The sequence below is a fragment of the Pezoporus occidentalis genome, unplaced genomic scaffold (genome assembly GCF_034315485.1).
Source record: "Pezoporus occidentalis ecotype Australia unplaced genomic scaffold, CSIRO_AGI_Poc_V1 ctg30, whole genome shotgun sequence".
NCBI lineage: Eukaryota > Metazoa > Chordata > Aves > Psittaciformes > Psittacidae > Pezoporus > Pezoporus occidentalis.
In genome coordinates, this window is record NW_026914941.1 from 985741 (window position 1) to 1004787 (window position 19047).

General features: G+C 55.6%; 2 protein-coding genes across 7 annotated transcripts in view; both read right to left on the reverse strand.

Moving 5' to 3' along the window:
- Positions 1 to 4738, reverse strand: part of ATP11C (ATPase phospholipid transporting 11C) — a 120164-nt gene extending 115426 nt beyond the window's left edge. For all 6 annotated transcript variants that reach the window (XM_062627397.1, XM_062627398.1, XM_062627392.1 and 3 more), the window contains exon 1: positions 4555 to 4738. In XM_062627397.1, coding sequence (XP_062483381.1) covers positions 4555 to 4581 — 27 coding nt within the window. In that variant the 5' untranslated portion in view covers positions 4582 to 4738. The remainder of the gene's footprint in view (positions 1 to 4554) is intronic.
- A 6060-nt stretch (positions 4739 to 10798) lies between these two features.
- Positions 10799 to 18697, reverse strand: ARL13A (ADP ribosylation factor like GTPase 13A). The gene is made up of 10 exons (XM_062627473.1): positions 18586 to 18697; positions 17955 to 18046; positions 16658 to 16728; positions 16216 to 16465; positions 15789 to 15894; positions 15367 to 15712; positions 15058 to 15262; positions 14640 to 14741; positions 13304 to 14343; positions 10799 to 10822 (listed from the first exon to the last, which is right to left on the reverse strand). Exons 1-7 carry the CDS (start codon positions 18616 to 18618, stop codon positions 15249 to 15251), a joined length of 912 nt encoding a protein of 303 aa, XP_062483457.1. The 5' UTR covers positions 18619 to 18697; the 3' UTR covers positions 10799 to 10822; positions 13304 to 14343; positions 14640 to 14741; positions 15058 to 15248.
- Positions 18698 to 19047: the final 350 nt, after the last annotated feature.

Genomic DNA, 19047 nt, shown 5'->3' on the forward strand with positions numbered 1-19047 from the left:
AAGATCATCGAGTTCCAACCCCCATGTCCCTATTTTCCAGGGTAAGGGCATCCATACAGGACTGCAGCAGTGGGAAAGAGCCTTTTGCAGCTCCAGGTTCCCCATTTGAGCCTCTTGATGTCTCTGTGGTCGCACACGAGCTGCTAAAGGGGAACTGGTCCTTATCAGGTTAAACAAACACCATAAATTCCAGCCATGAAACAAAGTCACTCAATTGAAATCCACACTGTTTGGAAGCAGAACAGAGATCCCCCAACCCCAACCCTCGCTGCTGTAGGGTTTGGTCACATCAATGGAAGCAAAATCTGGTGCCAGCTGGAGCCAGGTACAAGGTATTTGACATAGAAACTCACTCTCAAGGTGTTAACATAGCTGGAGTGGGGGGGGAAAGGGTTCCAACTCCCACCTATGCTCTTCTTTCCTATTAGACTGGGAACTGCAGTCACACACTGGCATGTTTGGTTCACACTCTCTATAAAAAGGCAAGCGTGAAAGAAAATCACAGATGTGCTCCGGGTCCTAAAATAGACTTTATTACACATTTGCTGCAAAACCCAGAGACGGGAGCGTAAACCAAAACCAGCATCCTCCACCTCACGCTCAGACATCTCCCACTGGCCCTCCTCACCCACTCCCCAAAGCCAATGGGGACTCTATTCCCCTTCTATAAAGGGACTTTGGGCCATTTCTCATTGCCTGCTGGTTGAATGGGTCTCAATGGGGGTGTTTTTCCTGCAGAGCACTAGGTAGGACATGCCCCGTAGTCCTCCACTGCATGCCCCACTTCTTCCCAGGCTTGAATCAGCTCCCCAGGCTCCAGTACACACCTCTTAGATCAACACACACCTTCTCTGAGACCTTCCTCCTGCCTCTGTTCTTCCCCAAGGCTTTGGGGCCAGCAAGGTTGTGGCTGCCCCATCCCTGGCAGTGCTCAAGGCCAGGCTGGACACAGGGGCTTGGAGCATCCTGCTCTAGTGGAAGGTGTCCCTGCCTGTGCCAGGGGGTTGGAGCCAGATGAGCTTTAAGGTCCCTTCCACAAAGGATCCTATGACACAAGGGGACAAACCACCCTGTGCTGGTCCTGCCAATGGCTCTGCCTGTGGTGGGACATCCCAAACCAACCCTCCCCACAGCAGCACCAGCCTTTCTCCCCCTGCTATGTAAGGATGGGAGGACTACAGGCTGGGTTTGCAGAACTACAGCAAAGCCTCAACGGAGCCCTAAATCCCACACCAGGCACCACTTGTCCATATATAAGCCCCCATCCACAGGCACAGGATCGGTCCCACACCACTTTGGGAAGGGTAAGGGTTTGGAAAGGAGGTTTGTGACACTCTGAACGACTTCAATGACAGAAACCCTTCTGGTGGCAGCACGGTGGCCACAGCCAGGGGATGCAGAGCAAGGGGAGCCTGCCTGGGACCCTCCCCCCCATAGGTGACATTAAAGCCAGCCTTGAGTGCCCATCCCTTCAACCCGGCCCCGGGGTGGTCACACACTGGTTTTCACATTAGGCTCCAAGTGAAAGCATCACTGAGCATGCAAATTAGGAGTAACGGTTACAAAGGCTTTAGGGCTGCACCAAGCAACCCCCTGTGCTTTCCTTACTGTCCCTCTGCAACGTGCTCCAGTGGGGACAACAAGGAACAGGTCCTGACCCAGGGAAGCTGCCAAGTCCCATTGGAGGACCCCACACAGCCCCATAACCAACTCAGGGGTATCCCCATCACTGGAGACCCCAGGAGACCAGTAAAGGAACATGATTAGAACAAGACAAAGGCACCAAGTCACAACACAGGTCCAGCCCAGGGACAAGCACCACGTGCCCATCTGAGAGGCATCTCAGCATCAAGCAATGTTCTCGAGAGCCAGCAGCTCACAACCAGCCCAGCACTTGCTAAGCACAAGGGATTTACCAGGGCAAGGGCAGCAAAGAGGATCAGGCCCCAGGGTATTTAATTAAAAGGGAATAACACAGCAATGGTCCTGTTAGACCCTGCACAAACACACACAATTTCTGCTCCCAATTACAGAGTGCTTGTTGTTACCCTGGGTTTTAAACAAGAGAAGGAAAATACCAGGGACCACAGAGACAAGAGACCCAGGCGGGATGCTCAGCCAACACCGGGCATCCCGAGAGGGCAGAAGAGCACCCATGGGTGCTCCCCACCCTTCCTGCACTGATCAAGGCGACAGCTGAAATACAAGTTAAATGGGAGGAAGAACTGAAAACAACGGGGGCATCAGCAACTTCTCTTGCTGCGTTTCTCACATACTTCTCCCAGCAGCTGGATCAGCACCGGCACAGCTGCGCTGTAGCCATGGCCCAACAGATGCACACAGCCCTACCTCTGGAAAAACCCAGGAGAAGTCGTTAAGGGAAAACGAGCACACTGTCTCTGAGGCATGACTCAGGGACCAGCAGCTCCCAGGTGCTGCCAAGGGAGGCTGGAAGTGGGTATCACTCATCCCGAAATCCTACACAAGGTGACGGATCCAAACTCCCCGGTCACCAACGCACTTTCCTACTCTACTCCGCAATCCTCCCCACAGCAGCCATACAGGGAGCATGAGACTATAAATAAGATTCCGATGGCAGAATCCATTCCCAATAAAGAATTGAAGTTGTATTTCCAAGTGAACAGCGTGGCCTGAAAGTGGATTACCTGTGGCAATTCAATCCTGCCTCCCGACAGTGATCCCAACCCCTCTCTGCTTTCAGCAGGGATGATTTCAGCAGTGTAAATTGAAGTTCAGAACCCAATTTGTTTCTGCACAGAGCATCAGGCAAAGCAGCCCCATATACACCACTCTGCCCTTCTTGCTTGTTTTAACATCCCCTTGCATACTCTATCCAGGATAAGAAGTTAGGTTAGGATAACAGAACACTCATGTTGATAGGGCAAGGCATGTTCATCATCCCTAAGCTGTGAAATACATCTGAAAACAGGGTTTAATATCCATTGGTATTTGAGCCTCTGACAGAGACCACAGGGTGAAGAGGTGACAATGTTAGTCTAAGTAGCCCTATGGGATCTTAAGTGCCAGATAAACTGCAGCCTTTAAGAACACAGAATCATACAATCCCAGACTGGTTTATGTTATGTTAAAAGGACCTTAAAGCCCATCCAGTTCCAACCCCTGCCACGGGCAGGGACACCTTCCACTAGTGCAGCTTGCTCCAAGCCCCTGAACACTGCCAGGGATGGGGCAGCCACAACTGCAGTGGCAATGCCACTGCCAGAAGAGAAGCATCACTTGAAGCCCCATGCTGCCCATCCAGACCAACACCATGGGTCATCCTCTCCTCCATAGATCAGGAGCAGGGACCCAAAGCTCCTGGGAGATCCTGCAAGGCTGGGGACAGGGCAGAGCCACTGCAGCACAGTGGGAGCTGCTATCTGCCCATGGCTGAGGGACCCATGCACGAGTTTGATAACAAACACAGCTCAACTGCCCAAACACCACTCTCAAAGCCAGTATGCGGAAAACAAGGTCCAAAACCGCTCAGCAACACTTTTAGCTGCACTCAGAGGAGATGCTCCATACCCCAACCACCTCCTGGGGTAGGAAACACATAACACAAGGCAGAGGTAAACCGAAAGCCATCAAAGCCAGAAACTGAGATTAGAGCCATTTGTCCCCAGGGCTGCAAACCAGCAGCTGCAGTAGGTGTGCTCTCCACAGGGCTAAACCCAGAACCTGCAACAGAAACACAGCCTGCAAATGGGAAAACGAACCGTTTCTTCCCCCCTTCAGAACTGCTGCAGAGCAACCTCCAGACTTCAGGGTGAGATTAGAGTCCCCCGTGCAGAAAGGCTGGAAATCCAGCCCAAACAGCTCGCTCCACACCAAAAGTGGATATGGGAATGCATCTCCCAGGGGTTCCGGCCTTGCAGGCAGAGCCCATTATTCTGGCAGGTAATGGGGGGCCAAGAGGTGCAGTGCGCCTCAGGGAACGGCTCCTGAACCTCCATGGATGCCTTTGCTGCTCTAGCCACACACGCCTGGTGTATAAACTCCCGGAACTTTGGGAACCACGCACCGCACGATAAATGACAGCAGTAGATAAAGAGGAGCTCCTGAAAGAGCTGTTAAAACACCGGGTTCAGCGCACTTGCTGTGGAAGAGGGAAAAAATGAGTAATTACAGAGTTCAGGCCAAGCAATGAGGTCACGGCGAAATCTCCGAGCCGCTTATGTGGCACCGGGAGGGGTTTTAAGGTACCCGGGTGGCAAAGCGGCGGGGAGCACCCTTCTAAGTGCCCTGCATCCCACCAGGATAAACCCGCGGGTTGCGTGCGTGCTTCCAGGCACCGGGATGTGCCCTCCTCTACGTTTTGGGGTGGGAAATGAAAGAACTGGCACTGACAGCAACAGCAAGTTCCCGCTTGGAGCCGCAGCGCGGCGGGGCCCTGCCGCGGGGTTCCCCTGCGGCTCCCATCGGGAGCGCTGCACCCCGACCCCGCACCCCGGGAAAACCACCGCTAAACGGGAAATACCAGCAGGAAACGGCAGCAACAGCGAGCTCCTCCCGCCCGGGCCCCGCACTCACCAGGCGGCTGAGGCTGCGGCGGAGCATCGCGGCAGCGCCCGGCCCCGCCGCCCTCACCGCCGCATCCCCGCTCGGTCCATGGTGGCGGGGCCCCGCCGCGCTGCACCGCACGGCAAAGCCCGGCTCGGAACGGCTCAGCTCGGCCCGGCCCGGCCCCGCTCGGCTGCAGGCACTTCCCCCGCGCCTCCGCTTTTGTCCCGCCGCCGCCCGCCCCGGAGCAGGCTGGGAGCTGTAGTGCGGGACGGGGCCGGCGGGGGGAGCCCGCGCAGCCCCCGGGGTTCGTCTTGCGGATGGAGGCAGCGGCAGCCCCGCTGCCCGCCCCGCGGAGCGCTGGTCCTTAACGGGATAACGCCCTGGCACAGAAGCGCAGCCACTGCCGCGATGCTCGAGCATCACAAGCACCTCGGAGCGCTGCCCCCGAGCCAAGACTGACCAGGGAAGGTGTTTCCTTCTTCCCGCTGCAAACTGCTCCCGGGAGGCTCCATGCGCATCCCCGCGAGCACATCCCGAAGGGACAGCGTTGGGTGGGTAAAGCAGCCAAAGAGCAAGTCCGGGCTCACTCCTGTTGCAGCTTTGCGATGCCCGGGCACAGAAGCTGACCAGTTCTTCCCAGCGTTCCCATTCTTTTGGCTACACGCAAGCCAAACCCACATCCCTCTTCCCTCCCGGTTGGGATAACACTAGCGGGAACAGCACTTAGCTGACATGCTTCCTCAAGGGAGCATCTCCCCAGTCCAGAGGGTACAGAGCAGGGGAGTGTTTCCACATAAACCACCAGAATTGAGAAAGACAAGATGTAACCTAACAAATCCTATTATGTTTTTGACATTGCTATTGCCTGATGGTAAAACAGCCTTTTCTGGAGCAATATCCTCAGTAACAGCACAGGGTAGAGAGTTTTCCTGGTGCTGTTCCTTGCTAACAGCCCCAGAGATCTGTAGGAAACAGAGGGCTGCTCAGTCCCAACACCCAGGAGCCACCTCCATTTCAGCAGCCAGCATCACTCCAGTTTGAAAGCAGGCTTCTCCCCAGACACTGAGCAAAACTCACCTCGCTGCACCACAACCGGGCCTAGAGGGCAGCTATGGGCTTCCAGAGACCTGGAAAACACAGAGATTCTCACTTGGCATTTTAAAAGCAAGAATAGCACCGCAGTGATTTGCTATGAGGGTGCTGAGGTGCTGGCACAGGGTGCCCAGAGAAGCTGTGGCTGCCCCATCCCTGGCAGTGTTCAAGGCCAGGCTGGACACAGGAGCTTGCGGCAAGCTGCTCTATGGAAGGTGTTTTGACTGGAGCTGGATGAGTTTTATGCTCCTTTCCAACCCAAACCATTCCCCGATTCCATGACCAAGGCTCAAACCACCATGTCTGCTCTATGAAGCACCACCTGTGTGTCAGTGCAACCCTTCCACTCCTCCTTGTGCAGCTGCACTGCTCCTTACCTTGCCACACAAAAGCCTAACCACAACAGAGGAAACCAGGAAACAATGCTCAGCACTGTTAAACACATCCTACATAATGAATGGGGATTGTTCAACACCTTCACATAATGCCCGACCAGCTCAGTTCCAGGCTTCCCTCCCCACAGAACAGCAGCAGAGAACTAAACTTAGACCTTTGGCGCTGCTCTTTTGTTACTTTTCTGATGGATATCAAGCCTGTTTCTGTTGGCTAGAAGAGGGAGCTGTTGTTCTCCCATGTGTTCCCTGCTTGTGTGTTGAACAGAGCAGTGATGTATGGTGAACCACCAGCCTTTGTGGCCAGACACCCATTGTTGCCAAGGCAGCCTGGCTTACCTGGCCTATAGAAGAAAGCTATATTTTGCCCTTCAATATGTTCCTAGAGATGCAGTTACTCCTCATCTCTCACCCTTGCAAGCTGCAGCCCCTATCCAGTTTACTTTGGAATGCTGATGTCCTTATTTTTAGAGAGGTTTGCTGGAATTAGAACTAAAATGCAACATTGTGATACGGAATTAAGCATTAAACAGGTTATTCATCATCTTTAATGCATTGCCAACAATGCCTGTGACCAAGGTATTAAAGAGCATATCCCTGCCTCTTTTCCAAGGAGCTTGAAGATGAAGCAGGTCTCCCCTGCTCATCCAGAGCAAGAACCAGGCTCCTTCCATGAACCAGACTGCTTAAATCCATCCATCTCCCTATTTACCCTGCACAGCAAAGGCAGGATTTCACTGGAGAAATCAAGGCCACTGTCACCTCCCCTTTAGCTGCTGACACAGTGCCCTCGGGCAGCGAAACCCCTATCTCAGCAGAAACCATGCCCACAGAGAGGAACAAGAAGAGCCCTGACTGGGCTTTTCACACCCTCAAACAGCCTGGGTGATTCAGCTGCTGATTCGGGAACAACTGCCTCAGCTCTCAGGTCTTTTACATGGGAATCTGCTTTTAATGCCCCTTTTAACACCACAGACAGCTGGTCCCCATGCAGATAACACACAGGGGTACCAAAGGGGCCTCCTGCATCCGCACATGCCCTGCCCATGGCAATGGAACCACAAGGGGCAGATCCCAAGGGGAATTCTGCACAATACAGCTCACTTGGGACACATCACTTCAATTAGCATCAGAAACTAGTTATCTGGTCCATCAGCCAAGCTTTCCTTGATAGCCTGCCAACCAGGGCATTAACTCAGAGTGACCTAAGGGATTGCTATGAGCTGCTCACTCCTTGGGAGAGTCCATTACAACCTTTCACAGGACAGTTTAAGTCCTGAAACCTTTGTTTTTAATATTGACAGCAACGGAAGCTTTTGGACCTCAGTGCTTGGTAGGTAGATTCACAAGAGGCCAGAGCCATCATCCCCCGCTAATCTTAGGACGCACGTATACAGCCTCGCCGCTTTGTTTTAGCTAAACCCCTTCTTTTGGGGATGCTCTTTGCTTCTTCTGCCATCGTGTGGCTGGTTGGAGGATGAGAGCTGTCTGTAGAGCAGGCCAGCAGCTTGCTGTGCCCTAGAACCGGGGTATGGATTTTCAGGGCGCTCGGAGGTGTATGAAGTCCATGGAGAGGCATTGCTTCATGATCCATCCCACCTCCTGATGACTACTGCAGGTTTACCTTTAATGTTGTGATATCTTGGAGTAGACCTCGTTAATCCGATTGTTTGGATTGACAGCTGATGTGGGCAGCTTGTGGAGCTTATGCTGGCACTGGGGAACAAGATCATGGAAAAGGCACTGTCTGACCACCATCACAGCTATCCACTTTGGAAGCGATTCCTGTCCCTCTGAGAACCATCCCTAGGCCATTTTCATCTGGGAAAGTCTGAGTCCATGCTCAGGGCTGCCCTAGTGACTGCACTGGGCAGACACTGGCAGGGCTCTATTCCAGTCCATGGGAGCCTTTCCCTGCCATGCAGGAGGAGCTGACAACACCATTATCCCTCCCCTCCTTCTGAAGAGGGCAGATCCTTCACGGATCTGGTGACAACTGTTTCTTCCCATGGAGAGCATTTTTGCCAGCAGATCCCAAGGCAGGATCCTGGTCTGCTCACACAGAGACCTTCAAATCCACCTTCAACCCTGCAGTGTGGTCTCTGCTTATCCTGCCCACACAGGGCTGACTGATGGGCATGGGACCAGGGGCTCTGGCTTTCTGAAAGAGGCCAAAGCCACCCAAACACTGCATCTGCTGGGGGTCTACACACAGCCTTTAGCTGCTGATATCCATGGGTATTTCCCACTGCCCCTCACCAGGACATGCTGCAGGCTTCATCCTCCCCTTGTGGTCCTCTGCCTGGTAAAGCAGGTCTCATCCAGGACCGGGAATGCCAAATGAGTATCCAGCATGCCATTGAGGGTGTTACAAGGAGGAATTGCATCATCCTTGCAACACACACACGAGGGAAGGAAGCCAGTAACTGTCTGCAGAGGGGTTCACATGAGGCATTCCTCAGTGCTTCCCTTGGGCCCCATGCATCCCATTCCCCTGGATCAGTTGGGCCTGACAAGCACTGAGAGCATCACAGTGCCAGTTTCCAAAGCCCTTCTGTGCAGCCTGTGTCAAAACCATCTGCTTTGGGCTTACAGCCTCCCCTGGGAAGTCACAGCCTGCAGCAGGGGCCTCCCAGGGAATTCTTCTGAGCTTTCCTCAGCCTTCCTGGAAAAAGGCAGGAACAGGCAATTCAGAGCCTGCACTGAGCACTATGGAGTAGACTCAGCAGCAGCATCCTTGCTGCAGTGTCCATGGAACAAGGGGATTTGCACATGCTTTCCTCCACCCCAAGTCCACCTGAAATGAGTTTATCACTCCATCAGCAGCTGGTTTGCTGGAATAGGGCACGGAGCTCAGATGCTGGTCTCTGCAGGCCTGTGCACCAATTGTACCTCAAACACCTACAAAATCACCCCCATCATCTTTCTACAGCTGTGCTAAGCTTAGAAGAGGAGTTGTAAAGCCTAATGCAGGGTCCAGCTTGAATGGCAAGAAACCACCAGGTCAGGGGCTGGGGCTAGGGTCTTGCTAAACCCAGCTGCACTGAAACACAAACGCAGTTTAATGAGGTGAAAGTTCTCCCACAGACAAGACCTGAGCTCTGAGCACTGCAGAGGACTTTAAAATGAAAACAAGTGGGGCTCTTGATCCCATATCCAGTGATGCTCTGGAGCAAAAGCCAATTAATACACCAAGTCTTTCTCAAGAGGTGCTTTCCCCTTAAAGCCTATTCAAATATGCAGTGAGTTGGAGTGGTAACTTAGGAAACACCATCAGTTTTAGTTGAAAATCTCCCCTTTTAAAACCAAGCTTTTCATGGGGGGGGAACACCAAATATATTTGGTCCGTGTTGTGACAAACCCATATAGCTCAGACCCCAGTACATTCCCTTGCACCGAGACAAGGGCACCCATTAAACAGATTTGATTCCATCCTTCCTCCTCCTGCCAGCAAAAACATCTCCAACAAGGCTCATTTAACCTAGCAAGGGAGAGTTTTCATGTTTCCTTCATTCCCAGTCCTCGCTACCACCTCTTTCCCTGCAAAGGCCTCATAGCTTCTTCCATAAGAATTAAGAGCAGCTTAAGGAGTTACTCTCACCTGATTGCCTTGCTTTTCCCCAACAGCTCGGCAGGATACATGAGAGCAAACACCCCAGCTCTCATCTTTAATGGGATACAACAGAGGATCTACAGCTGACAAATACCCAGCAGGACCCCATTCATGGTCATTCACCATTCAGTGAGAGCTGGAAGAGGGCAAGCTGCCCCGACATCACATACCAGCACCTTTCAGCCCATGCTGTGACTGCTGCCATGGAGATCAGCCCTGTCCTGGAGCTCTTACCCAGAAGAAACACGAGTATTTCCCAATGCTTCCTCCTTCTGACTCAGCTGGGAAGCTGCCACAGGAGCCTGCTGGCTCCCAGCCCACCTGAGACAAAGGGCAGGAGCTGCAGCCATGGGAGAGTGTACATAGAACCACAGGACCCCAGCCTGGTTTGGGTTGGAAGGACCTCAAAGCTCATCCAGTTCCAGCCCCTGCCACAAGCAGGGACCCCTTCCACTAGAGCAGCTTGCTCCAAGCCCCTGTGTCCAACCTGCCCTTGAACACTGCCAGGGATGGGGCAGCCACAGCTTCTCTGGGCACCCTGTGCCAGCGCCTCAGCACCCTCACAGGGAGCAGTTTCTTCCTTATATAAATAGAGGATGTTCAGGTTAGATATAACAACCAATTTCTCAAGCTGCAAACCCCACCCACCGCAGGCTTTCACCAACCCAACCACCCATTCTGAGGTTTAAAACCCACTATCCTTGCTCATATATATCTATTTAAGTACATACATACCACAACCAGCTTTCAGCAACAGTGCAACCTGAGGAAGAGCTCCAAACCTCAGCACTGCCTGGTCAGCATGCTTGTGATACATCCAGCCCTATCAAAGGGGATGGCAAAGCCAGGGAGAAAAGGCTGCTCACTCCCACCAGCTACTACTGCTGCAGGGCAAGAGCAGCTCATTACTACTGCTATAAGTTCATTAGCATTTTACCTTTGAGGCAGAACAGAGAGAGGATAGCTGCATGGGAAAGACCTTCACCACCATGAGAGAGAGCCCTAGGCTTGCCCTAGCTCTATATATATGCCCTACAACTTGTGATGGCAATTGTAGGGAGGGAATGAGGAGCACCTGCAGGCACCCTGCAGGATGTGGCCCATTACATTTGCCTCACAACACACCCTTTAGCAAGTGTTGTTTGCACTCAATTGCCTTTACAGCACTAAATCCCAGAGTGGTTTGGGTTGGAAGGGACTTCAAAGCCCATCCAGCTCCAACCCCTGCCACGGGCAGGGACCCCTTCCACTAGAGCAGCTTGCTCCAAGCCCCTGTGTCCAACCTGGCCTTGAGCACTGCCAGGGATGGGGCAGCCACAGCTTCTCTGGGCAATGTTCAAATCCCAGTCTCTGGCTCCCTCTCCTGCACTTTAGAGTTAATGAAGGAGTGGACAAAAAGCCCTGACACATGGAGCATCCCAAACCTGGGCTCACCTCCCCTGTCCTGTCCCTTGGAGCGTGGCGTATCCTCACTGCAGATGCCAGGAAGCCCGGTTCCCAAAGCATCTCTGGAAAGCTGGAAATGATGGTGAGACCCATGGTGGCTCACACTGCCCCAGCAAGGCTCATATAGGGGGGAAAAATATACATGATTTGTTTTTTTCATGAATACCATACAACAGCGGTGGTATAGAAGGAGATGCTTGTGTATCCTCACGCAGCTTGCCATGGGGGATGTCCTGCCCTGGCCGCATCTGTGGGACACGTCAAGAGCTCTCAGTGGGGATTTCAGAGTCAACATCACCTTCCTCATCCTCTCCTGGGGGTACAGAGGAGCAAGGAAGGGTGACAATGAAGCATAAGTGCTGGTTAAGCCCAGCAGGGTAAAGATCTGGGAGGCAGCACAACAGGGCCAGGGCCACATGGTCCCACCTGCCCTGCTCTCCCCCATCTCTTCCTGATGCCCTGTACACAGGAGGGCTGGGCAGTGCATTTATCACTGCCCAAGCCCTGTTCTCCCCACCCCTCTTCTCAACCGAGCCGCACTCCTCCTCCTCTCCTTCAGACTTCATCCCACACAGTTCAATTTCAATGGTGACAACAGGCATCAGGCAAAAACCCGCTTGTGCAAAGCACTGCTGGTGTGAGGAGGTGGGACCAGACGTAGGTGTGTGCCCACAGGCACTCCCTGTAACAGCTCCTCACCTCCTCCCATCACCACACAGCTCCATCAGCAACTTGCAAAGCTCAGACAAGCGCAGCCTCCCTGTTTCCCTCCATCCTTCAGGCTTAGAAGGACACGTGCCATGGAGAGAGCTGCTGGTGGCCATGACAAATGGTACCCTGAATGAGCACCATCGAGGGGAAGCGGGATGCAGACATGCAAAACACACTCACTCCTGTGTCACCAGGTTGCTATAAACACATCCACAGCCCAGGATAAACACCCGTGGAAGCAGGAACCAGCTTTTGCCTGGCCCGACCCACCTGAGCCAGCCCCTTAGGAAACCTGCACAGAAGGATGTGCCAGGTAGTATGAAATGGATTAATGCAAAGCTGCTCCTTGCATAAGATGCTATTGGTACCACTGACTTCCTGCATCGACAGACAAGGATGGATCTCCCTGGGCTGGTTGCTGCTGCATCACTTCATTTTTCTTGGCACCTGGAGGCTCAGCGCTTCCCAACAAACCCAGGATCCGTGGGAAGGTGCCAGTCCCCCCATGGGACATGTTCCCAAGGCAAGCACTGCTGCTGGGTGCACCCGCCAGCAGATGGGACATGCTGGGACCGGCCTGGGAAGAGCTGCACCTCGCCCCACTGGCAGCAGGACCAAGCACACCTCCTTCCCTTGCTGGTTACTGAGCTGTAAGGCCGTAAGATGGATAGCAGGAAGAGAACAATGGCAAAAGGAGCCCTGCCCATCCCAGCGTGCACCTCCTGCTCCAATCACTGCTCTTCACACATGGCAGGAGCAGCCCAACCCATTGCCCATGGCCCTTAATTGACACTTTCAGTTTATCTTTGATCACATAGGTCCCGAGATGAGATCTCATTTCTGAGATGTTTCTGGCTTTGGGATAGGCCATTTTTAACAGAGAGTAGTTGCTGCTCACCTTCTATAGAAGATAAAAATTCTTGGTAGGTGCAGACCAGGATTGTCTCCGGGCTGTTGTAGGGATTAGCGGCTCTACAGCCATGGAAACAGCAGGATAAAGGGGGTTGCTTTTGGAATACATTAGAACCGCCTGTCTGCATCCCTCACTGGGGATCAGGGGAAAGTGTGTGAGATGAACAGAACCGGTTTCTCACAGCTCACTCCCAGGGTAAGTTTCATTCAGCTGCCCCGCAGCACCAGCCAGGCCAGTTCTGCCTTTGGACTGGTCTCACTGGTGTCTTCTCCAGCTTTGGTGCCCATACCAAGGATCCAAACCACCAGGAGGCACAGGGAGCACCCCATGGAAGTGACGCATTGGAAGGAGCCTGATTGGCAGCCTGTGGGTCCCCATGGGGGGCACACATAGCCCCGACCGTAGGAGAAGGGGCTCTACCACAGGCACAGGTCCCTGCTTCGCCCTCCCGCATCACTCACAGCACCAGCACCGCAGGGATCTCCATGACACAGAGACAATGGGTTACTAAAAGTGTTGTATTTGTAGGCCAGTATTAATCTGTGCTATTCCTATTTGCTGTCTATTAATCCCCATGTCATAGAACCATGGGTTAGGGTTGGAAGGGACCTTCGAGACCACCTGGTCACTGGCAGCTGTGTCACTGGGAGTTGAATCTGAGTGAGGCAGACTTCACAGCAGGCTGGCAAGGTAGAGCAGCCGCAGTTTCTCTTCTTTTCCCTTCTCAGCCCTGCCCAGGGAAGGGCTTTGGTGACTGCTCTTCCCCCGGACCACAAAGGCAGTGCCTGTTAATCAGTAACCACGGGAGCAGAGCTGATTCAGGTTGTGCTGCTGAGCACGGGTCAAGCTGGGAAAGGAAAACTGCTGCACCAGTGACTTCATGTCCAGCGTTTCCTGGGCTGACGGATGGTTTCCCAGCACATGGACCAACCCAGAGCCCTCTGGATACAGCCCAGTCCCTGCAATAGCATCACTTTGCTGGACACGGATGTGTTGGGACGCAGATGCCGCTCGTGGTCCTGTCTCAGAGCACACACCAGCAGGGCTGCAGGGTGCCCACTGTCAGTGACGCCAGTGGGGATGGATGAAGCTCTTCTGCAGACCCTCCATGACCACCTTCACCAGCAGGAAAGGAGACTTGTCCAGCTGCAACCAGGGACTGAATGAGGGGCTGAGCGAACCCCTGACCTGCACAGACAGCTTTGCCTGGGCACAGGTCAGCTCAAGACAGGCTTTTCCCCTGGGATGCCTGCTCCGATCTTCCTCTTTCCCACAGACTGAGCTGGGTTCAGACCGAGCTTTCCACAGAATACTAACACAGGGTTGGGAAGTGGCCGCTGTTCCCCTTTCATTCAGGACTGCAGCCCTGCTGCCAGAGAGACATCTTACAAAGGGGCTTTGGCTCGCTCCTGCAATCCCTGGTTTTCCAGCCATGCAGAGGACAATGATGCTGTTCATGCCCCAGGACTGCCAGCCCTGGCCAAGCACCCCACAAGCCCTGCCTGAGCGTGGGTCCCACTGCAGTGTGGGGTTCCTTGGAGCCACACGTCCCTTGGGATGTGCTGTCTCCGCTCAGGGGGCGATGGCAGACGGCTGCTTCCTCTGCTCCTGCCTCATCTTCAGAGCCAGCATTGCCCGGCGGTACAGATCTGCAGGAGGGAAGTGGTCAGGGCTGAGCACAGGGGCAGCTCCTGGGCCCAGCAGGCAGCCTGTGATGAGCAAGGACACCCAGGCTCCAGCACAGGGCACTCGTGTGGCCTCCCCGTATCCCAGAGGTGGCTCATCTGCCTTCCCAACAGCCCCCCCCGCCCTGCAGCAGCACTTGCTTGTGCTGTCCCCATACCAAGCACCCCATGGCCAAGGGCTCCTGCACACCTTATGCCCCTTTGCTACCAGGACAGACCCCAAGTGCTTCTCAGCAACATCTGCCCTGGGAAATACGAACCAAAGGTGCTTGAGACCTCCTCACGCTGCTGCTCCACGGCAGGATCCTGCGACTTGATTTTATTCTTGATTTTCTTCTTCTTTTTCTTCTTCATGGCCTGCACTGGATGAAGAAATGCACAATGTCAGGAGCTACACCAGAGCAGGGATGCGATTGTCACCAAATCAGCTGAGAGGACTGCTGCTGGTGCAGTCCTCCATCACCTCCACGCATCAGCCCCTGCAGAGATGCTCTGGGATGTCTCTCTTCTTCCCAGCTGGATCTTTGTGACCCTGCTCTGTGTTCAGCTGATCTGCAACCAAAGCTGATGGAGGTGGCAGGGACCGGTGGTGCAGCACACTGCTGTGTTGTCCCCAGAACACCCTGTGGGGTGGCTCTGGGGTCCCTATGTGCAGTGCATCACCGCAGCCCCTCTCACCTGGGTGTGGGGTGGCCATCACAGTGGGAACCAGCTCCTCCTGCCCAACCCTGTTGGGGGGCAGCAGCCCCCCGGCAGCCCCCGCTCGGCTGTCACCCCCTCCTCCTGGTCCCTCCGGCTCCTCGGCTGGGCTTGGCTGCCCCAGGCCCTTCTTCCTCACCTTCACCTTTCTCTTCTTCCTCCCGGCGCCCTTAGCGCTGTCCTCCTGGGCAGGATAAGGGGGGGGTGAGGGAAGGCGTCGGAACTCCCCTTCCATCCCACCCTATCCCATCTCATCCCACCCCATCTCATCCGAGGGGGGACTCTCACCAGGGGCAGGAGGCGAGGCACGGGCCGCGGCGGCCGGTACTCTCCCGTTATCCCCGCGCCCTCTCGGGCATCCTCCGCGGGGAGCGCTGGGTCCCTGCTGGGGCGAGAGCGCAGAGAAGGATGGGGATGGGGACAACGGGAAACAGGGACGGGTACCCCAGGACCCCCGTACCAACCTGCGGGCGGGCTGGCGGCTGCGGGCTGCCCTGGGGCCGGGGTCGGGCAGCGGAGCGGCGGCGGGCGGTGGGGCTGGGGGGGCGGGGATGGTGCGGAGGAGCCAGCGCAGCCCCTGCAGCGTGGTGCGGGGCGGGCCGGAGGAGGGGCCCCGGTTGGCGGCACAGGGCTCCTGCGGTGGAGGGGCACGGTTAACCCCGACGGGCACCGCGGAGCGGGCACCGGGAGCGGGACAGCCCCGCACTCACGATGCGGCAGGGAGAGCGGTTCTCGTTGACCAGCCGCTCCAGGGACAGGCGCTCGATCAGCTCGCAGGGCAGCAGGGCAGACGCTGTGTCTTGCTTGTTGGCCAGCCTAGGGACATGGGGAGAGAGAAGCGTGACCATCACCGTGGCCTCTGGGCGCCTGGCCGCAGGGAAGGCTGGATGCTTTCTCCCCGTTTGGCTATGATTAGGTGAAGTGTTGCCCAAGCCTTTACCAGGCACTGAAACCCCATCCCCAGGGATACCCCTAGAGCATCACTGGGGTCCCCTTGTCCCAGCATCCTCTCAACAGCCCCTTAGGTACCACATCCCTTCAGCATCCAAGTCACACACCCCACAGTCCCAACAACGAGTCCCCGCTCCCTCCTTCACCACGAACCCTGCAGGTCACATCTCTGGGACCCAGCCTTACAATAAGAGGGGCTTCCCGGAGACATCAGGGTGGCTCAGGACGCGGCTCAGGACCCTGCGAGCCTCCTCCATCCGTGCCAGGTCGCTGGAGTCCAGCACGAAGAGGAGCCCATGGGCTGCGCTGTAGTGACTGCGCCAGGCGCTGCGGGAGCGCGGGGCCCCGGGCAGGTCCAGCAGGGTCACCTCGAAGCGCTCCACCCTCAGGCGGGTCTGGCCGGGCTGTGCCGTGGGCAGCACCTCGCTGGGCAGCGCTGTGAGCAGGAGAGGGCAGAGAGCCGGTGCAGTGAGCCCGCAGCATCCCTGTGCTGTGTGCCTCCTGCTCCCGATCCCACTGCCGGCAGCAGATGGGGCTTGGTCCTTCAAGGCTCAAGCAGTTGGTTGCAAAGGACCCTAAAGCTGCTGCCTCCAGCCAAGGCTGGCTCTGGGGCAGTGCAGCTCCTTACCTCTGTCTAGGTCCATGATGACGGAGGTTTTCCCAGCGTTGTCCAGCCCCAACACAAGGAGTGTGACCTTCCTGTGGAGTGACAACGGGATGTGCGCATCCCAGAGAAAGGCTGTGCTCCCTTGGGGACCACTGACCACTGCTGGCTCCAGGGCTTCCATGATTAACTCCTACCCCAGGACAGAGGCAGGATGGTGACACAGGCTACGGATGAGCTGAGGATGAGGGCAGGCACAGGCTGCTGGAACCCCTCCCAGCACAACGGGACAGCCACAATGGGGAGCCTTCAACGTGCTATGTACAGCAAGGATTCCTTTTCATATCACAGAGGATTAAGCAATGATATGCACAAGCCAAAATGATTGCTCCTTACATGCAAACAGTTAATGATTGCTCTTTGTGCCCTTCCTTGTCAGAGGGCTGTGGGTTCACACAGCCAGGGAGAGGTAGCAAGGACATTTTATGAGCTTCTGCCTGGGCTCAGGAGGTTTTTCCTGCTGCTAAACCGCCCTGTTTGGTCTGCAGCGATGCACAGAACGTTTCCCCTGGTGTTGAGAAGCCTCAGCAGTGATTCCCAGTGTTGTTTGCATCCTTAAACACACTGTGGGTGTGCCAGCCCTGCTGCTGGCATTACAGCAACGTGCCCTGGTTGGCAGGACAAGGCCATAAACCCTCTCACTGCTGCAGGGTCTGCCCAGGCTGGGGCAGCACCATCCCCAGGGAATTAACCTGGGTCTCCCAACACATGCAAATCCCAGCCTGCTTTGGGTTGGAAGGGACCTCAAAGCTCCTCCAGCTCCAACCCCTGCCACAGGCAGGGACACCTTCCACTAGAGCAGCTTGCTCCAAGCCCCTGTGGCCAACCTGCCCTTGAACACTGCCAGGGATGGGGCAGCCACAGCTTCTTTGGGCACCCTGTGCCAGCGCCTCAGCACCCTCACAGGGAAGAGCTTCTGCCTAAGAGCTCATCTCAGTCTCCCCTCGGGCAGGTTAAAGCCATTCCCCTTGGCCTGTCCCTTGTCCAAAGCCCCTCTCCAGGTTTCCCTTCAGGTATCCACATCCTCCCCGACTTTCCCAGGAAGCCGCTGACACCGCACAGGGGGAATCCCACTGCCAGTGTTCCCACCCCTGTCTGCCCAGCTCCTGCCTGTGGGGACACACGTGTGCCTTGCTCCGCAGCTGGGGTCAGTCCCCGCAATGAGCACAGCTCTCGCAGTGCTCCTGCATCAGTGCCCTCACTGATAAACTCATGGACAAATCCCCCCGGGAATCCCCAAGGAGAGCACACAGGGACCTACCTGATGGGCTCCTGTATGGCCTGCAGCCACGACCAGCAGTGGGAGAAGAGGTGGAACATGCTCCGTGGGGAGGGCTGGCTTCTCTTCAGCACCTATGAAGTGAGGAGCCTGCAGTGTCCCCATGCTGCATCCTCCTCTGTTCTCCACATGTCAGGGGGCACCTCACCCCATTCCCAGCCCCACTGGCGATGCCCCATGGGTCTGGACCCCCATCAGCCCCTTCTTGTATCCAAGCAGCCTCTTACCTTCTCGTCCCTGCCGCGCTGGCCTCTCACATCCCCTTTGCTCAGCATCTGCTTAAACCTAATCTGGATTTAAACGGTTTACTCTTCGCAGCTTCCCTAATCCCAGTGGGTCGTCCCAGGCCGGTGGCCACTGGGACATGGAGTGCCATGGGGCTGCCCACCACATTGGGTGGCATGGCACAGCATGGCACAGCACTGCATTACCCACCTGGCTGCTTTGTGTCTCCATCAGTGGCTTAAGTGGCAGGCACATGGCCTGGCAGCCATGGGATTGTCAGCTGAGTTAATGCCTGCTCTATCCAATAGTGCCCCTGGCTTTTGCTGCCTAATCCCTGTGTGGATGCTTCTCTGTGGCCCCACATGGCGTGCACGGCTCCATTGCCCACCCAGGGTCCCCTCTGTGCCAGGCTGTGGGACATCACTGCTCATTGCTGGTCCTTCATGCTAATGAAGCACACCCTGAGCATCAATGGGTCCTGTGCTGCCTGCAAGAGGAACACCAGCCAGCCCAAGCAGGCACCTGGCTGGGAGCAGGGAGGCGGTGGGGACCCTCAGACAATGGGGCAGGGAATAAAAAGCTCAACATGAGCTGGCAGTGTTCAAATCCAGCTTAGACAGGGCTTTAAGGTCCCTTCCAACCCAAACCGCTCCATGACTCCATGATTCTATGACACGAGACCTTCCAAAGCCACACTGGGGACCAAACAAGGATCCCACCAGCTCACCTGGGTCTGTGCTAAACCACCCAGCGCCAGCAGCACTACCTTGACCATCAGAGCCTCAGCCATGTGCCAAGGATGCTGAGATGCTTCCAGGCATCCCGCAGCTCCAGGGTGACCCAGGGAACA